Source organism: Carlito syrichta, unplaced genomic scaffold (assembly GCF_000164805.1).
Source record: "Carlito syrichta isolate Samal-C Ts95f unplaced genomic scaffold, Tarsius_syrichta-2.0.1 Scaffold314781, whole genome shotgun sequence".
Taxonomy (NCBI): domain Eukaryota; kingdom Metazoa; phylum Chordata; class Mammalia; order Primates; family Tarsiidae; genus Carlito; species Carlito syrichta.
The window spans coordinates 750,443-768,849 of record NW_007258877.1 but is presented as its reverse complement, the minus strand read 5'-3'; the positions used below and the strand labels follow the sequence as shown (position 1 = coordinate 768,849).

Here is an 18,407-nt window from a genome sequence, read left to right as displayed (position 1 = left end):
TTTGGTAACAATAACATTTCTAATTAATCTCACACCTCCCAATGGCTCTTACTTTCATCTGATTGATTACTGGAATAAACAGATTTAGGAGTCATTCTTTATAGTAAAACTAGTGAATGATGGAAGGTGAATTATAAGAAATAAAAAGAGAATAACTAATCTAACATAAATGCCATTCTCAAGAAATCTGACTCTAATTAATACCACTTCTATGGTCAAGGAAAACAATCAGGAAGAAGGCCAACCTCAGTTATTCAGTTCAAAAGGCAATTTTTGAGATATTTTCTAGAAGAAGCACGCATTTGATTAAGCCTCCTGAAACTAAAATGGAAAACTAGATTTCAAATGACTACTTGCACATCCAAGAGGCTTTCTGATCAACCAGAAACTGTATTTGATTAAAACACTCATACTTTGCAAGTTGTCCTAATGCATGAGATACATACTCCTTCTGTTAACAAGATTAGAAAAAACATGTCTCATTTCTTTAAGAAATCTTGATACTTACTTTGGAATGAGAGAAAGCTGCCCAATGCTAGAATGATGCCACACGGCATGTGCGAGAGCTAACGTATAGCTACAGCTCATCTCTGAGTACGACTGATGACAGGCAGTGAAATCAAAGAGGCGGAATGGATAGCCAACCCACTCTGTTTCGGATGTCAAGCTGGGACTGCTGATAACACTCACAATTCGATCATGGAGAACAATCCAATATGGCTCCTTTAAAACCAGAAGAGACCTGGTGAAAAATACCACCTCTCCAGTTTTCTGCCCCAAAGCCTAAAGTAATGGTAGCTTTCCCATTCTTTAACACTTTCTACTTATCCAGCATGTGTCTGCACAATACAGTTGGGTGGCTTCATAACTGGTCAAATTAAGTCAATACAACCTTAGGAGAAGTGTTGTGAATTAGAGGGCTCCACACATGTATCTGTCCAGCTCATTTTAGTACCTAATGTTTACCATGCAGAAAATTGTGTGGTGCTGACATACGTGGACACATATGAAGGTCAGAGAAGGGAGACTTCATGTGAGCTGGATGAGTCAGGGAAGGTTTCACTGGAGAAGAAGGCTCTAAGCTAGCAAAGAGCAGGCTTTAGAGAAGACGATGGAAGGAAGAAGCGTTCTGAAGTAAAAATAATGTCTTATTCATGAACATATCAGAAGTACCTACAACATGTCTCAACAAGCACTATTTGCATGAACAAACAGATACATAACATGCTAAGTGGCCAAAAGCAGATCAGATTATGATATAAAAATCTAAGGTTGGATGGGTAAGGTAGTACCAGAAAATGCAGAGACTTGGAAGTCACCTAGATATACTTAGATCTGATACAGAAAGGTAAAAAATAATCACTGTAGATTTTTAAAGCAGTAGTAATATTAAAAACTTTAAAAATATGAAACACTTCACTGATTGACATGATGTCCCTGTACAAAGTCATCCTATATGCATCTTTTTCTTTTGGCTGACAGGGAATAGCTAACTGGATCTCATCTCTAGGTACAAATTACAATGATTAACTCACTGGTAGGGCAGTGATGATCAAACCAATTGCATTCATCCATGCCGTAATGTTCTCTCTTGGTACTAACGGCTGACTGCAAGTGGGCAAAAAAGAATACAAAAGTGCATTTTAGATGGTTGACAATGGATCTTATCATTATGGGACTACATATAATTCAGAGGATTGACACCTGATTCACTCCAATAGAATAATGGATTTTTCTTAATGAATAAAAACGTAATAAACACAAAGATACAAAAAATACTTCGTTCCCAATGATTATCCCCTACTTAATGTAGTCTTTACAAGAATCTTGAAAGAATGTTTTTAGTGATTAAGTTAACATTATTCCTAAATTAAACACCAAAGCAGCTATTAAAGAGTAGAAGTACGAACAAGGTCTTCTGACCTTGGCCCAGGCTCTTTCCTTACATATAAATCACAAAGACAAGATCTAGAATCAGAAGACAGTCATCATCCAATGTGCACTGGCCTCTGGGCAACAAGTTTGTCTAATTGTTCCAAATAAAATATTAATATCCTTACAAATAAAAACTACATCTTATTCCATGAAACAGCATACATACCTTTTCAGAACGACATTGAGAAGGGCATTCCCGACCTCTTTGCCTGAAACTGCCAAGGCCATGAGTTCCACACAAGTAACATGCAGAGCATGGGCAGCCGGGTTGGGAAACTCATTGAATCTCCAGTCACAGTTTGGGAAAGGACCAGGAGATTTGCCAGCCATTGGTGTAGACAATTAAAGCAATAACAATTTAACTATCTCGTCTGATTATCAATTTATCTGAGCTTATGAGCTACCAAGAAGTGACTTATCAGAGAATAAATCTATAGTCAGAGAATTTAGAGGCAAATAATAGGCCAGGTGTGGTGGCTCATGCCTGCAATCCCAGCAATGTCAGAGGCCAGGGAGGGAAGACTGCTTGAGCCCAGGAGTTCAAGACCAGCCTGGGCAACATGGTGAGACCTCACCTCTACAAAAAAATCAAAAAAGTAATCAGGCACGGTGGCGCACGCCTGTAGTCCCAGCTACTCAGGAGGCTGAGGTGGAAAGACCACCTATGCCCAAGAGGTTGAGGCTACAGTGAGCCAGGATCATGCCACTGCACTCCAGCCTGGGCAACAGAGTGAGACCCTGACTCTTCTTATAACTGTGACATTATAATAGCTATAGATGCATCCAAAGTATCCTAGGCTTCATTAGTCTATTTCTCTTAATAGTTACAAGACATTAACATGAAAATTATTTATTTTACAATGAATAACTCTTTTTGTGTCAGAAAATAAATTTCTTAGTGTAGGAAAATAAGTCATGCTCATTTATGTAAAATTTCTCCAGTAAAGAGTGGTACAGTTAGAGACATATTAAATAGAGTGCTGATAACTAAAAACAAATAAAAATTAAGAAATAAAAGATAAGTGTAGTAGCTTTTTCACTTAAATATCTTAATATTTTAAAAGGTATTCAAGGATTTACTTACAACAAGATCCTATGTTCTCTAGTGGCACACAGATGCCTGTGCTACAATATATAGTATATTTATTTAAGAATGGGATTTTTTTCTTTGAAACAGGCCTCCAGAAAGTTTTTTAAATATAAATTTTACAGTTACCATAATACTATAAGAAAGGGATGGGCAGTGGAGGGATACTGCGGGGGAGTGGGGGATGGGGGTGGGAGGAGTGGACCCAACATCAGTAAGGTACCCGATCTCAAACCAGGCACAGTGGGGACCAACGGGAGGCCCAAACTTGACCTGTATGATGACTACTTATATACCTAATCCCGAACTGTATTCCACATCTCTAAAATAAAAATTTAAATATATATTTATATGTATGTGTGTGTGTGTGTGTGTATATAAATTTTACTAGAGAGAATTTTAGCCTATCTGGCATGATGCTGTTAATTTAAGATTTCAAACCTTTACAGAGGTGAAAATGAAATAGATCTTGTAAAAAACTGGAACCTTGATATATATAAAAATACTACCTTAAACAGAAAAAATATGTTCCCATAAATCAAAATACTGTTATTCCTGGCAAGTCTATAAAATTGCGATAAAAAGGATATTATCTACTAGTCTGCCAATCAATCTGCAATAGTAGGTGTCATCTGGGACCCAAGGATTTTCCTCTCGTGCATTCATAGCACACTTCAGGTAAGTGTCACTTAGACACCAGCCCTGCGGTCGATTATCCTTGAGTGAGCCAATGATCGCATGGACAAGTTTTCGTTTGAGAGGTGCGCGGTCTCTCAGGTGCAACTCATAATAGTGTAGAGTATTATACAGGTAAGTCACTGGGCGATCTGCCAAGAAGAAAACATATCACCACAATGTTTACCTGGTTACTGACAACTGTGAAAAACTGATCTGCTTTCAAGATCAGCGAAAAACAGTTCAGAAGATTATGAAAGTATTTCACACACTGGGCAATTGTATACAATGAACATTTTAATCTTAGGCTAGGCAGAAGGCTCAGAATGCGTCTAATGATACAGTTTATAGTTACAGTACATTTGTTTGTATTTAAGTGAAAGCAATTCTACTTGTGAACATTTATCCTGCAAAAAATGAAATTTAGCAAGGAATGCCATTGCAGCCCTGTCTACACTAGCAAAAGATTAGAAACAGCCTAAATGGTCAAAAACAAGGGACTGGTAAATTATGGCATATTATGAGGCAGCTGTTTATGTACTGACACGAAAGATCAACCCCAATACACGATAAAGGTAAAAAAAGCAAGGGCAGAACAATGTTTATTAGGTTTTATTTGTGTAAAAAACAAACAGGCCCCAGGATATTTAAGAGAGAATACACAAGAGACTGGTAACAGTGGTTGTCTACAGAGAATAAACCCAACTAGCTAGAGGAAAAGGATGGGACTAAGTGCCTTTCATTGTACACCAACTGTGTTCCATGTGCACATATTACCTAACTCAAAAGAAAAAATGATTTGAAAGGAATATGCACTTGAACTTCATGCCTCTTCTAAAGTGTCAGTACACAATTCATATGTCTGCTATGGAGGAAGGTATCTTACAGACTAAGAAGAACAGTGGCTGCTCTAGAACCTTCATACTTCTGTCACTGACCCTGCCACTCTCTAGCTACTAGGCTTAAACCTTTAGAGTTTCTTTGTATTATTTCTTTCGGTATTCTCATAATCAGCCAATCACGTCCTGTTCTTTCGTTCTTGACCGCTTGCCCTTCTTTCTCATTTTCAATGCCAACATCCTTTTTTAGGTACTAATCATACACTGAACTTTTTGACACATCTTTGAAATGGCTTCCTTCTTCTAAGACATGCTATCAATTACAACTGGATTTATCTTTCTAAAATAATCCTTCCCATGCCATGATCTCAACTTCCAGTAGACTATTACCTGCAGGTTATGAAATCAAAACTTAGCGACCTGGGATTCAAGGTGTTCTACAGTCAGGCACACTCTCTTTGTACTAGCCTTATTTCTAGAAGCCTTTGGTAAGAATTCTCAATTCAGCCCAATGAGGTAGCTTTTCTTCAAATAGATCTTGTTTTATCTACCACCATGATTTTTCCAAATGATCCCTTCTGCCCATACAAACCACATGTATCACAGCTCAAAGTCTACCTATCCAGGAAACCCTCCAAGATCTGTTTACAGTAACATCACTCTGTTCTGAACTCCTACTATTACTTATATTCTTACATTGTATATTTTATACTTCATGGCATCATTCATAGCACTTTCCTCAAAACACTTTTATTTTAAAAATAATTAAGATAAAAACTCTAGAAACACTATTACCACATGGTCATACTCAGCTTATTTTTGTTTATAGAAGTAACAGCTAAAATTAAAATTTGAAATAGCTCACCATGAAACTTATATAAGCCTCCTAAGTGGTCCAGTAGAGTTTCCAGTGATTTGGATACTGGAAGCAACTCTAAAAATCTGTGGATTACTATATCAAATACTGGAAGGAAGCGAAGGCACACATTTCCAAAATAGATGGGCAGATAGGGGGACTGGATCTGTACAGGAGGATCCACCTGCTCTGCCAGGCCCTCAAAATACAGCTTCTCTGGATATTTCTGTGGAAGTAAGGAGAGATAAATGAGCATTTTAAAAAATTCTCTTGGAAGAACTAAATAAACTTGAAAGCTTGTTTAGATACTTGTTTTTACAAGGAAATATTTTACATTATAACTTTACTTCTTTTTATAAGTACAATGTCTACTAAAACTGCAGTTTCAAGTGATTCTTAACATTAAAGAAACTCTAGAACCTTGAAGAGGTGTAGAGAGTTACTTCTACACAGCACAGAGAGAAAACATTAGAAACACAGAAAAAACAGCCAAGTCCATCTGTCAAATAACCCAGTATGGCTTTAAAAGGCATATTTGAAACATGAATGAGAATTAGTACCTTGTGATAACTCATGTGCTTGGTGTGCCAGTCATTTTGCAGCCAGTGCTCTGGGGAATTTTCTTTCACGAAGTCACTCACTCGATTTCTAAAATCATTTGGTTTGAGTAACAGCAACTGAATTATGAAATAACAGACCTGGGCTTCATTTCCTTCATGACTACGCATGGCCTTGGAAGAATAGAAAAATTATATGAAAACGCCCAACCTGTGTAAAAACATGGCTCTGCTATTTGACAGTCTAGATTTGAAGGGTAAAATCTCACTATTTGAGCATTTCCTTAGATGTCTCTCTATCCCAAACCAACTGTTCGACATTTCCAGAACATATCTGACCTATTCTTGCCTATTTTTGGCTCGCCATTCCTTCGCTTGGAACGTCCATCTTCATTTTTGAAAGCTTAAGCCTATCTTTCACAATCCACCACCTCGGCAGACGTGATCCCTCACTGCTTCCTGGCAATATTTTCCCACACATTCATCTTATCCTTTTATTTTTTGATTCATAGGCTTATTTCCCCACTAAATTATAACTGCCTTTATGTCTATGCTCTACAGCTAAGGGATTAATGTTAATGAACTAAGCCACCCCCCAAATCACCACCATAGTATTTTCTTTTTTTTTTTTTTTTTTGAGTTGGAGTCTCACTGTCGCCCAGACCGGAGTGCAGTGGCTGCTCCCGGCCACCGCAGCCTCGACCTGCTGGGCTCTGGTGATCCTTCCGCCTCAGCCTTCCGAGTAGCCAGAACTACAGGCGCACACTACCACGCCTGGCTAATTTTTTTTATTTATTGTAGAGATAAGGTCTCGCCTGCCCAGGTGGGTCTCAAACCCGTGGGCTCAGGCAATCCACTCACCTCAGCCTCCCAAAGGCGGGGGATGACAGGCTGAGCCACTGAGCCCGGCTGCCATAGTATTTTCTAAAATGCGGAATTCTCAAGCCTGCTTCAGTGTCTTTTCTTAAAAACTTGTCAGAAATAGACAGGGAAGTCAGAAGAAAAAAACACTTGTGGGATTCTGGGTAGCTATGAGAAACATTCAGTGATGACTATGGCTACCAAAGTATAAGGAAATGGTTATGTTAGCACTCTGCAAAGAAATGCAGTGACGTGCTACTGATTCCTGCCCTTTGTGGGAGTCTTGGAAAATCAAGACTGCTCGTATTTTTAGAGCATCACAAGGCTAGGACCATATCTATTTTATATACTTCTATGCTTTCTGTGCATAGAACTTAGTAGATATTCAATACACACTCACTGAATGAGCAAATACAGAAACTGGGGCATATCAAGGTACTTAGGGAAGTGACAGCTATGTCTATTATAGTATAAATCCATTAAATCACTCAAAGCAACACAGAGTAGATAAGCACAAGATCTATCAGTCACACACTGTGATCCAAAAGACAGTTAAGAAAGCTTGGAAACTGATTTATTCTTACCAGGCAGAGAATCAATCTATCCAATGTAACAATGTTGTATTTCCATACCATGTCATTAAGAATTTCAATGCATTTATTGAGTTGCTGACCCCCTGCTGAGGTAGAGAATTCATATACCAGGAAATCTGCAAATGTTCTCACGTGGGCTACCAAGGCCCTGGCTCCAATTCTCTCCAATACTCTAGAAGGTAGAGAGTAAAATGTAAACTCCATTGCAGTATGGATGTAACAGTTTGCCAAATGGAATGCAGTTAGGTTTCTGGCTTACCTATAGCCAATCTGATTAATATGATCTGTTTCCAAGAGCATCTTCCAGAGAAGACAAAGAAAGAGAGGAGGAGAGCCTTGTATAGAAAAGTGGGTAATGATGTCGTTTTCATTGCTCATTGACTTCCACTTCCTATACTCCTCCTCCACGTTTTTCTTCAGATTAAAACGGCTTTCCTGAGGTACATTATTTTGTTTGAAGAATGCCTAAAAGGAAAACCAGAAGTTTATTTCATTGGTTATTATAAAAAGAACACTGGAGATGGAATTAGGAAACAAGCTCTAGACGTGATTCTGACTTTAGTAAACTCTAGATGACATTGAGCAACTCAGAAATTAGGCCTGAATTTCTATATCTGAAAAATACATGGGATTGATTAGATTATCTCCAAGATTCCTTTCCCTCAATTTCCTAAACAGAAATGCTAAACTCGCCTGAATTCAAAGCTTTTTCAAACACCTGCTGATATTTCTGTAATCACAGAAAAAAGAAATATATCTACCCTTTGGTTATTGTCAGTGTCTCTGTAAGGAAAACCCTTTATACTAGCCAGTGGATCTCAGAGTGGGGTCCCATCACCAGCAGTATCAGCATCACCTGAGTCTTATAGAAACTCAAATTCTCAGGCTGTATCCCAGATTTACTAAATCTGAAGCTCTGCAGCTAAGACCCAACAATTTGTATCTCCACAAGCCCTTCAGGTGATTCTGGCAAGTTTTTGAACCACTGCTTATGCCCTGCTAGGGATAGGAGAAATGGATGCTCATTATGCCTTAAATTTTTTCTGAAAAGTAGAAGACAGATGAGGCTTGCTTTTCATCATATTATAAAAGCTGGGTTTATAGTTCTACTGTGTGATTTAAAAAAATCTGTTAAGCGTAGCACATGTGCATTCTGTGAAGCACCATTAAATTATATTTCTCCTATAGGTGTGGTGGCTCATGCCTATAATCCCAGCACTTTGGGAGGCTGAGGTGAGATTGCTTGAGCCCAGGAGTTTGAGACCAGCCTGGGAAACACAGTGAGATCTAGTCCCTACAAAAAAGAAAAAAAAAAAAAAAAAGCTGGGCATGGTGATGTGCACCTGTAGTACCAGCTACTAGAGAGGCTGAGAAGGGAGGATTGCTTAAGCCTAGAAGTTTGAGGCGGTGGTCAGCCATGTTGGTACCACCACACTCCAGCCTAGGTAGGAGAGTGAGACACTGAAAGAACTTTCATGCAATGTGCTAACTGTCATGAGATTCTAAAATTGTCACCTATTAATATGAAACCATAATGATTAAATTTTTAGAAACATGTCCACTCCTAGATTAGGGTGAGGAACAGCTTGAGAGATTTTGGAAGTAATGACAAATATTTTTTTAAAAACAGAAATGAAAGCTAATTTTCTTTGGACATCAAAAATAACCCCCTGGAAAAACACTGTGAATGGGAAGAATTTCATGTCTATTCAATAAGTAATTCAAAACCAAATTACCTGTAATGGGCCTGGAAAACAGCTAAGAGTGTGTGAAGCCCAATTGTGAGGAGTAAAACTCATGATGGTCTGAAGTATGTCTTTACACCAAGTTCCCTGAATTGAATCCGAGCCTGTAAAAAAATCTAAACATAAACAAATAGATGTAATTCAGATATAAGTGATCATGTACACAACTCATAAAAAACATTATAGAGAAAATTACCAAAAAAAAGAGAATTTCACTGCTGTATTCAGTTCAGGATCCAAATGTTCTCAGTTTATGAATGATTTGAGTGATCACATTAGTACATATAAGCACAATTAGTGAAAAGATGACAAAAGACATCTAGAATCTCTTTTCTGGGGGGTTAAATAGCACTGATGATACAACAGTGGTGCAGGCCCATCAATAGCGCTCATTTAGTTCATTCCACCAATGACTTACCAGTACTTTACTGGGCCATAGGAATAGAACTAAGAAAGCAGATGTCTTTTCTGGTGAGCAAAACAACTATACACTACCAGAATAATTCTCTAAATTGAAGAGGTTTATTTATGTAAGACAATATAGTTTGCATTGTTTGAGGTTGCTAAATTCAATAACTATTTCTTTAAAACAGCAGTTCTCAAAGTGTGGTCTGCAGATCTCTGAGGGGTCCCCGATATCCTTTTAAGGATTCAATGAGTTCAAAGCTATTTAAATAATACCACTGAGATCACTGGCTTTTTTTACCGTGTTGACACGTGCGCTGATAGTGCAAACGCAATAGTGGTTAAAACTGCTGGCCCTATCACAAATGTAACAGTGGCGCCAGACTACACACACGATCTTTGTATTCTTTACCACACACTCTCAGTGGAACAAAGTGTCAGTTTCACTTAAGAATATTGTGAATAAAATAGTAAAAACTATTAAACCTTGACACCTATTTTTAATATCCTGTGTAGCAAAATGGGAAGTATGCACCTCCTATTCCAAAGTACAATGGATATCTTGAGAAAAAGCACTTGTGTGAGTGATTGAGCAGTGAGTTAAACTGGCTGCTTTTTTACCATGGTATTCTAATTTTACTTGAAAGAACATCTGAAAGAAAACTATAGATATGCAGACTTAGTCATCGGCAGACATTTTCTTGAAAATTAACAAAGTGAACCTGTCAATTCCTGTCACTTCAAGGAAAACAAATGAAAGTATCTTTTACCAATGGTAAGAGTTTACTTTTCAAGTAAAAATTGGAATTTTGGAAAGCCTGCATTCACCACTATGCCATGACAATTCTAAAACTAAAAGGCTTTCCTAATAATATTTATAGTGATATTAACAAATATAGTCAGGTGCAGAGGATCACACCTGTAATTCCAGTCCTTTGGTGAAGGTGAAAGGATTGCCTGAGCCCAGGAGTTCAAGACCAGCCTGGGCACTTGGTAAGATCTCGTCTCTATAATAAATTTTAAAATGGCTAGGCATGGTGCACACCTGTAGTTCTAACTACTTGAAAGGCTGAGGCAAAAGGATCGCCTGAGCCCAGAAGGGCCAGGCTCTAGAAGCCTTGACTGTGTGGGTGACAGAGTGAGATTCCAACTCAAAAAAACTCCAGTAATTTTCTGATACTGTATAATGAAATGTGTCAACATCTGCAAGTTCTGCATAACTCAGCGAACCATTATTTTCCAAACAGTTCATTAAGTTATAAAATATGCATGGATTAAAAAAATCCATAGATGCACAAAATAGATGAATGGATTATAACACAACAAAGTGCAAAAAGTTCACTGATAGGCCAGGCATGGTGGCTCGTGCCTGTAATCCCTAGCACTTTGGGAGGTGGAGGCAAGAGAACTGCCTGAGTCCAGGGGTTTGAGACCAGCCTGAACAACTTGGCGAGACCTCGTCTCTACAATTAAAAAAAAAATAAGCAGGGAGTGATGGTGTGTGCCTGTGGTTCCAGCTACTTGGAAGGCTGACGTGGAAAGATCAGCTGAGCCTAACAGATCGAGGCTGCAGTGGCTGTGAGCATGCAACTGCACTATAGCCTGGGTGACAGAGTGAGACTCCAACTCAAAAAAAAAAAAAAAAAAATCACTGATAGGGTTTTAGATTCACATTGTAACTAACCTTTAAGGAACTACCATTTTTCCAACTTTGTTATGATACCAGAGAGTATTCACAATTATCTAAAAAGGCTATTAAGATACCCCTTCCTTTTCCAAATTTATCTGTGTGAAGGCACACTAATTCACTGACTCCAACGAAAATAACATTGACATACTGCAGCAGATTAAATGCATAAGCAGATATGAGAACACAGCTATCTTCCTTTATATCAGACATTAAAGTAAGAAGCAAAATGTAAAACAATGACACCTCTTCTCACTAAAGTTTTGTTTTAGAAAATAGATGTTTTGGGTAACATTTTATGTTAACACATAATGACTTTATTATTTAAAATGAATTAATATTTTAAAGTCTCTATTTAAATATCTAATAGAGTAAGTACCCATAGATATAATCCATATAAACAGAAACACTTTGGGAATTAAAAAAAATTTTTTATGAATATAAAGCAGTCCTGAGACTGAAAAGCTAAACTACTACTTTAGAATTATATAAGATAGTTAGAAACTGAGGCTCATCCCAGTTAGAAAGATGGTATACAAAAGAGCTTTTATTAATGAGTGAAATAGTGAAGATATTGAAACAACCAGCTTTCTCTGAATGAACAAAAAGTATCTTTTTAGTATGTTATAAATATAGTAATTAGAATCACAGTACACTGTAATTCACTGGTGGTGGTTGTTGGTGGTCGCATATTCACTGTACCTGTTACATGAGTTGCTCTAGCTAAGGTCAATATCAAGGCTCGGTTCAGTTCTTCAGATTCCGCCGACAGCACTGTTTTAGGATCACTAAGGAAGCGTGTAAACTGCGGCTGTACCTCTGAGCTACCTAATGCTGTTATAAGCCTGAGTGCAGTGCTCTCAACACTGAAAGGAAGGAGAACAAAAAGTATGAAAAGTTGAACTTGAAATTTCAGAATTAGAGAATTAAATCTATTTCTAGGTTAATTACAATGAAAAAACATGCAAAATATAAATATCCTGTTTGATTTAAAAAAAAAAACCCTCTTCTGTATGAGAATGAATGTTGCTTAATGTGTTTAAAAAATCTGAGGTGCGGCTGGGCTCGGTGGCTCTGCCGGTAATCTCAGCACTTTGGGAGGCTGAGGCAAGTGGATTGCCTAAGCCCTCGAGTCTGAGACCCACCTAGTCTCTACAATAAATCAAAAAGTAGCCGGGCGTGGTAGCGTGTGACTGTAGTTCCGGCTACTTGGAAGATTGAGGCAGAAGGATCACTGGAGCCCAGCAGGTCGAGGCTGCGGTGGCTGGGAGCATGCCACTGCACTCCAGCCTGGGCAACACAAGTGAGACTCCAATTAAAAAAAAAAAAAAAATCCGAGGTGCAAAATTTTATAGTGAGAACCATCTGACATTTTTACACATTTGAAAAAGATAGGCTCTGGCCCAAAGGACTAAAAAACTTCACCTGAATATACAGTATTTCCACAACCCTACTTTTTTATCTAAAATATATTTCAACATAAAGCAAAATCAAAATGACATATACTTTAATCACAATCTGAAGTATATTTAAATCCAGCTTTCTAAAAGGCTAAGTTAAAATATAATGAAAAAGGGCTTGGACGTACTCAATTTCAATCCAGAGATCGTAAAGCAAGGTCTCATCTATCTTAATTGGTTTCTTTTTTAAAAACTGGACTCCACTCCTATACTGAAAATAAAAGACTTTTCTTTTTTTAAGTTGGAGTCTCATTCTGTTGCCCAGGCTAGAGTGCAGTGGCGCACTGCTCATAGCCACCACAGCGTCAATCTGCTGGACTCAGGTGATTCTTCTGCCTCAGTCTTCCAAATAGTTGGAACTACAGGCATGCACCACCACATTCAGCTAATATAGAGATGAGGTCTCACTATGTTGTCCAGGCTGCGGTCTCAAACCTGTGGTCTCAGGTAATCCTCTCACCTCTGCCTCCCAATGTGCTGGGATTACAGATGTGAGCCACCATGCCCAGCCTATAAAATGCTTTAGAAGAGATGAGTTTTATAACAAATGAATTTTTAAAAATTATAAGGTAAAGGATTAAGAACCCCACCTCCAACAAAGTTTCTAATAAATCTTAAGATGGTCTTCAATGAGCTCACCAAAGATGCAGCTGGTTCTGGTTTGTTTGTGCAACTGCAGCCAAAGTATGAAGATGACTGAGGAGCTGAACTCTGTAATGAGGCTGAATGTGGTGCATCCGGTAACTGAACATCTCAAGAAGCGTGTGTAAGATACCCCATGCGTGTGACTTGAAAACAGTTGGCAAAAGCTGACCTTGGGTAAACAAGACAATTTAAGGCACCAATCATTAAAAGCTATGCATTAAGAGCTATTTGAAGAAAGTCACACTGAGTAAAATGTAGGTAAAAATTTTATCGTGAAAATACACACACACACACACACACACACACACACACACACACGAGGGGACTTTTGAAAAACCCAGAACTTATTTATAAAAATTTGTGCATTTATTCTTACATGTTTAAACTTCAGTCACCTTCAAGAGTACTCTTCATGTGATGCAATACCCTATCAGATGCTTTTTCCACTGCTTGAAATGGTTTGGAACTCATCAGTTTTGATGCCTTTCAGTGCTTCTGCTGGTTTTTTTTGTTTTGCCTCTTACACGTCAGCAAAACATTTTCCTGAGGACTCTTTTCATCGAGGAAACAAAAAAAAGTCGCTTGGGGTGAGACTGTGTGGATGGGGAGGGTGAGGCACGGGGTCATGCCATTTGGGGTCAAAAACTGCTGGACATTCAGCCAGGTGTGGGCAGGTGCACGCGTATGTCCCCCATCGTGAAACGGGTAAATACACTGAAAGAATCTCCAAAAAAAAATTTTACTGACGCCAAAGGCAGCCTTTCACAATAATGCCAGCTGCTATACTGATGCTGATGGGTTCCTAGAACACTTACCCAGCTGGGAGTGGGAGAAACCTGTACCACAAGGAGCTCACCCTCCAAAAAAAAAAAAACGAAGACTGATTTGGTTCCCTATTGTGTATACATATATAGTCTCCATATTTTCTACTTTAATAGTAAGGACCAAAATCCAGATCCTAATTATAATATCAAGTTTGCTTTTTTTCTGAAATTTGTCAAATAATACTGACATTCATCTGGAAAAATAAAATGAGACAAGATATGAAAAAAAATTACTCTAACCTTCCTTACTTCTCTGCTATGTATCTTGTAAATTATTTCTAGGATGGTAATGTTCCCAACCTTTTGAAGTACAAGGTTCACTTTTTAATACAAAACACTCTGTCATACCTGTGCTTGTTCTCTCCTCCCTCCCAATAAAGTTTTAATCAACTCAATTATCTGAAAAGAATTACTCTGGTTAAAATGAAAATTATGCTGTATTGGTGAAAGGTTAGAATTACCATAAACCAGAAAAATACTTCCACATTTGAAAGTATCTACTATTTAGAACTGTATAATAACTAACAAGCACTATAAGGTATCATTTGCAATGTAGGAAAACTGCTTCCCTATTTTGCCAGTCAGATCTAATATGCATGGGAGGACAGCACTGCTGTCTCAGACGGAATCCACTGGCATGAGGACAGGGACCCTTGTGTATCCTGCTCACTGCATCCCAAGCACCTAGAACATTAGCCTTTTCTTAACAACATATATCACCTGACAGTGCATATTTCACTTATTTACTTTTCTGTCTCCCTCATTAGCATGTAAACTTCACAATGGCAGTGACCTTTGTTTTGTGCTGTATCCCAGCACCCAGATGAGTACCTGTTGAATTAATGAATGGGTTAATGAATTATAGACAACAGAAAGTCCTGTCTTACTGATAAATCCTTTGATGCCCAAGGACTCTATTTCCATATAGACCAGTAAACGACTGTAAGTTTCCACTAAGGCTGGAGCCAAGGCCACACTGGATTTTGCATGAGCAAGTTTTATCACCCTGGTTGCAATGCTGTGAATAAGGCTGAGGAGAAAAAAAGAACAAAACAAAAATCCACACTTTTGACACAAATACAGGAGTTACTCTACTTATTAAATATATTTCAGTTGTACAGGACACTTCGAAATGATGGAATGCACAACCTGAGATTAATTCTGGCTTCTAGGGTGCTTTCAACACACATCAGGATCCCTCTGCTTAGAGAAAAACAATTTTGGGGTACAAGTCGTAATAGCCTGCTTGAGTGATTTTTAGCCTGGTTTTCTTTTCAAATGATGTAACAATACACTTAAGAAATTAAGTTGCTTTTGTCATAGATTTACCTATTACATTACTGCTAGACTCAAATGTGAGGTTCTAATAGGGCTCTGCTCCAATCTGCCACATATGCAAATGAAGCACATGAATAATTCTAACACAGTGTTTACCATTTGAAAAACAGCATGGCCTGCTAGAACTGAGGCCCCACCTCGACGCCATGACAAATTCTCTTTGACCTATACAGCGTTTAAGTTTGAGCCAGTATTTAAAAGCTAAAAGACTAGAAATAAAAATCTGGATTTCTAGCCCTTCTCAAAAAATGTTAGAAGATCAGATACACTAGTCCTCCCTCTTCCACTACAGAAACTAGCTAAAGTGGCAGCTCCAGGAGATAAGCCCGCATGTTCTAGATGGCCTCAGTCCCCTCCACACACGCACCGCCATGTGCACTAACACCTGGCTTCCCATTACTCATTTCCAGGCTTCACTCAGCCATGTTTTTGGCTTGGCTCCTCAGGGAAACTTGAGGTTCGAGCATCACACCCGACAGAGCCTTTTCTGTCCTTCAGAAACCACAATGTCAGTTCTTAAAAGTGTCCCTATATATAATCACTACAGTCAAAGCCTTAACATTTTCACACTCTTGGACTTAGCAATTCTACTTCCAGCAAATTAATTCAATGAAAATGTAATTATGGGTGGGTGCAAAGAAATGAAAATGTAATTATGGATGGATAGGCTTCATGGTCATCTTTATATAACACTAAGACATTGCAAATAATCCCAAAGTCTAACAACAGAGAACTGGCAATACTGAAAAGGTGGTTATAAAACAGTATTTCAGGCTGAGCATGGTACAATCCCAGCATGTTGGGAGGCAGAGGTGAGAGGATTGCCTGAGGCTAGGGGTTTGAGACCAGCCCGGGCAACTTGGCGAGACTTCATCTCTACAATAAATTTAAAAATTAGTCAGGTGTAATGGTGAACACCTGTGATTCCAGATGCTTGGAAGGCTGAGGTGGAAGGATTGCCTGAACCCAGCAGGTCGAAGCTGTGGTGGCCATGAAAGTGCCACTGCACTCCAGCCTGGGCAACAGAGTGAGACTCTGACTCAAAAAAATGAAACAGTATTTTAGTAGAGTTCATTTTTGTCAAAAAACAAAACAAAAAAACCATAGAGTTATACAACATTTGTCCATAGGAAAACAAAACTGAAAACATGTACAAAAAATTTTTTCAATGCTCATCTAACATGGAGGCATTGTGGTAATTATTTTGGAGGCAGTTTATTTGTATATTCAAGAATTTCTATAATAAATACCATTCATTTTTGTAACAAAATAAATCTTTTTTTTTAAATACACTCAACCATTAAACACACACGATCATGAAATCAAGGTTTATACTATACTGCTATCAATTCCCTGACATGGGACCAAATAAAACGAAAGAACATACCTCATTTTGGCATGAACTGTCAGTGAATCCAGGAGGTTCATTGGTAAGGGGGTGATAGATCCTGAAGCCAAACAGCTTGTCCCAGGGAGAGGTATCCTCATAATTCCATTTCCATAAATGGTTTCTACCAGAGCTCCCATAGGTAATGTAAAACACTCTGAATTTGTGGAGTACGCATTACACAACAGGGCAATTTTATAGTCATTCATCTGTAAACTTTTATTTCTCAAACTCTGCTGGAGGAACCTAAAAATTCACAGTCCATTAAACCAAAACAAAATGCAAATATTTTTCATAAAGTGAACTTGCATTCTTTAAAAGTTCAATTTTATGCAACAATTTATTAATGCTACTTGTTCTTATTGGTATTATAGTTTCTATGTGAAATGTAGAGTAGAAACACGCATAGAAGTTTGGTAGCATTTCAGATGGAATTTAACAAGTTAACAATTAATGGATATTTATGAAGTATGTACTATATATACAGCACTGTCTTAGACAACGTTCCAGAGAATGAATAACTCACAAATCTATGACAAGGTTTATATTTAGTATCTATCTGCTCATGCACAGCAATACACCTTCATTACAGATATCATTATGAAAAGAAGGTTAAGAAATGTCTCATAAAATGAAAGTCAAACAAAACATCAAGTCTGACTACCCTATAGTCTCCTATGAAGAGATTTGGCAGTCCTTTTCAGAGTTTGTAGGTGGGGCTGGGTATGGTGGCTCATATCTATGCTCCCAGTACTTTGGGAGGCCCAGGAGGGAGGATTTCTTGAAACCAGGAGTTCGAGACCAGCCTGGGCAACATAGTGAGACCCTGTCTCCACACAAAAAATGGAATAAAAATGTCAGCCAGGAGCCAGGCATGGTGGTTCATGCCTATAATCCCAGCACTTTGAGAGGCTGAGGTGGGAGGACTGCTTGAGCCCAGGAGTTCGAGACCAGCTTAGGCAACATGTGACCCTGACACACACACAAGAAAAATTAGTCAGGCATGGTGGTGTATCCCTGTAGTCCCAGCTACTCAAGAGGCTGAGATGGGATGACTGACTGAGTCCAGGAGCTCAAGTCTGCAGTGAATGATCACACCACTGCATTCCAGCTTGGGTGACAGAGCAAGACCCTGTCTCTACAAAAAAAATGGGGGGGTGGGGGGGGGAAGAAGTCCTAGGTGGCAAATTTAGCCATTCCTAGCACTACTGTTTGAAGTACAGTACTATCTAAGAAGAGCATCCTCTTTGAATCATCAGCTTTGGAAGAGATGTAAGGGAGCATGCCAGTCAGACCAGCTCAATCAATCTTGGCAGCCTAGTGAGTAGATCTCAATCAGATCATGCTCAAGTCCCAAGAACTTGAGAAATTTGGAAACATCTTCACATTAATAAAAATTAATATACTTCCAATAAATTAGCAACTTTAAAGTGTAACATACAAGCCGGGCTCGGTGGCTCAGCCTGTAATCCCGCGCCTTTGGGAGGCTGAGGTGAGTGGATTGCCTGAGCCC

At 38.6% G+C, this 18,407-nt stretch overlaps 1 protein-coding gene across 2 annotated transcripts in view; it reads right to left on the bottom strand.

Moving 5' to 3' along the window:
• Positions 1-18,407, bottom strand: part of MED23 (mediator complex subunit 23) — a 44,631-nt gene that overhangs the window by 4,014 nt on the left and 22,210 nt on the right. For both annotated transcript variants that reach the window (XM_008071887.2, XM_008071886.2), the window contains 13 exons: positions 16,895-17,140; positions 15,057-15,199; positions 13,340-13,514; positions 11,943-12,106; positions 9,140-9,264; positions 7,663-7,868; positions 7,395-7,575; positions 5,953-6,123; positions 5,402-5,618; positions 3,613-3,849; positions 2,102-2,267; positions 1,536-1,608; positions 509-723 (listed from right to left, as the gene is read on the bottom strand). In XM_008071887.2, the coding sequence (XP_008070078.1) occupies positions 509-723; positions 1,536-1,608; positions 2,102-2,267; positions 3,613-3,849; positions 5,402-5,618; positions 5,953-6,123; positions 7,395-7,575; positions 7,663-7,868; positions 9,140-9,264; positions 11,943-12,106; positions 13,340-13,514; positions 15,057-15,199; positions 16,895-17,140 (2,319 nt within the window). The remainder of the gene's footprint in view (positions 1-508; positions 724-1,535; positions 1,609-2,101; positions 2,268-3,612; positions 3,850-5,401; positions 5,619-5,952; positions 6,124-7,394; positions 7,576-7,662; positions 7,869-9,139; positions 9,265-11,942; positions 12,107-13,339; positions 13,515-15,056; positions 15,200-16,894; positions 17,141-18,407) is intronic.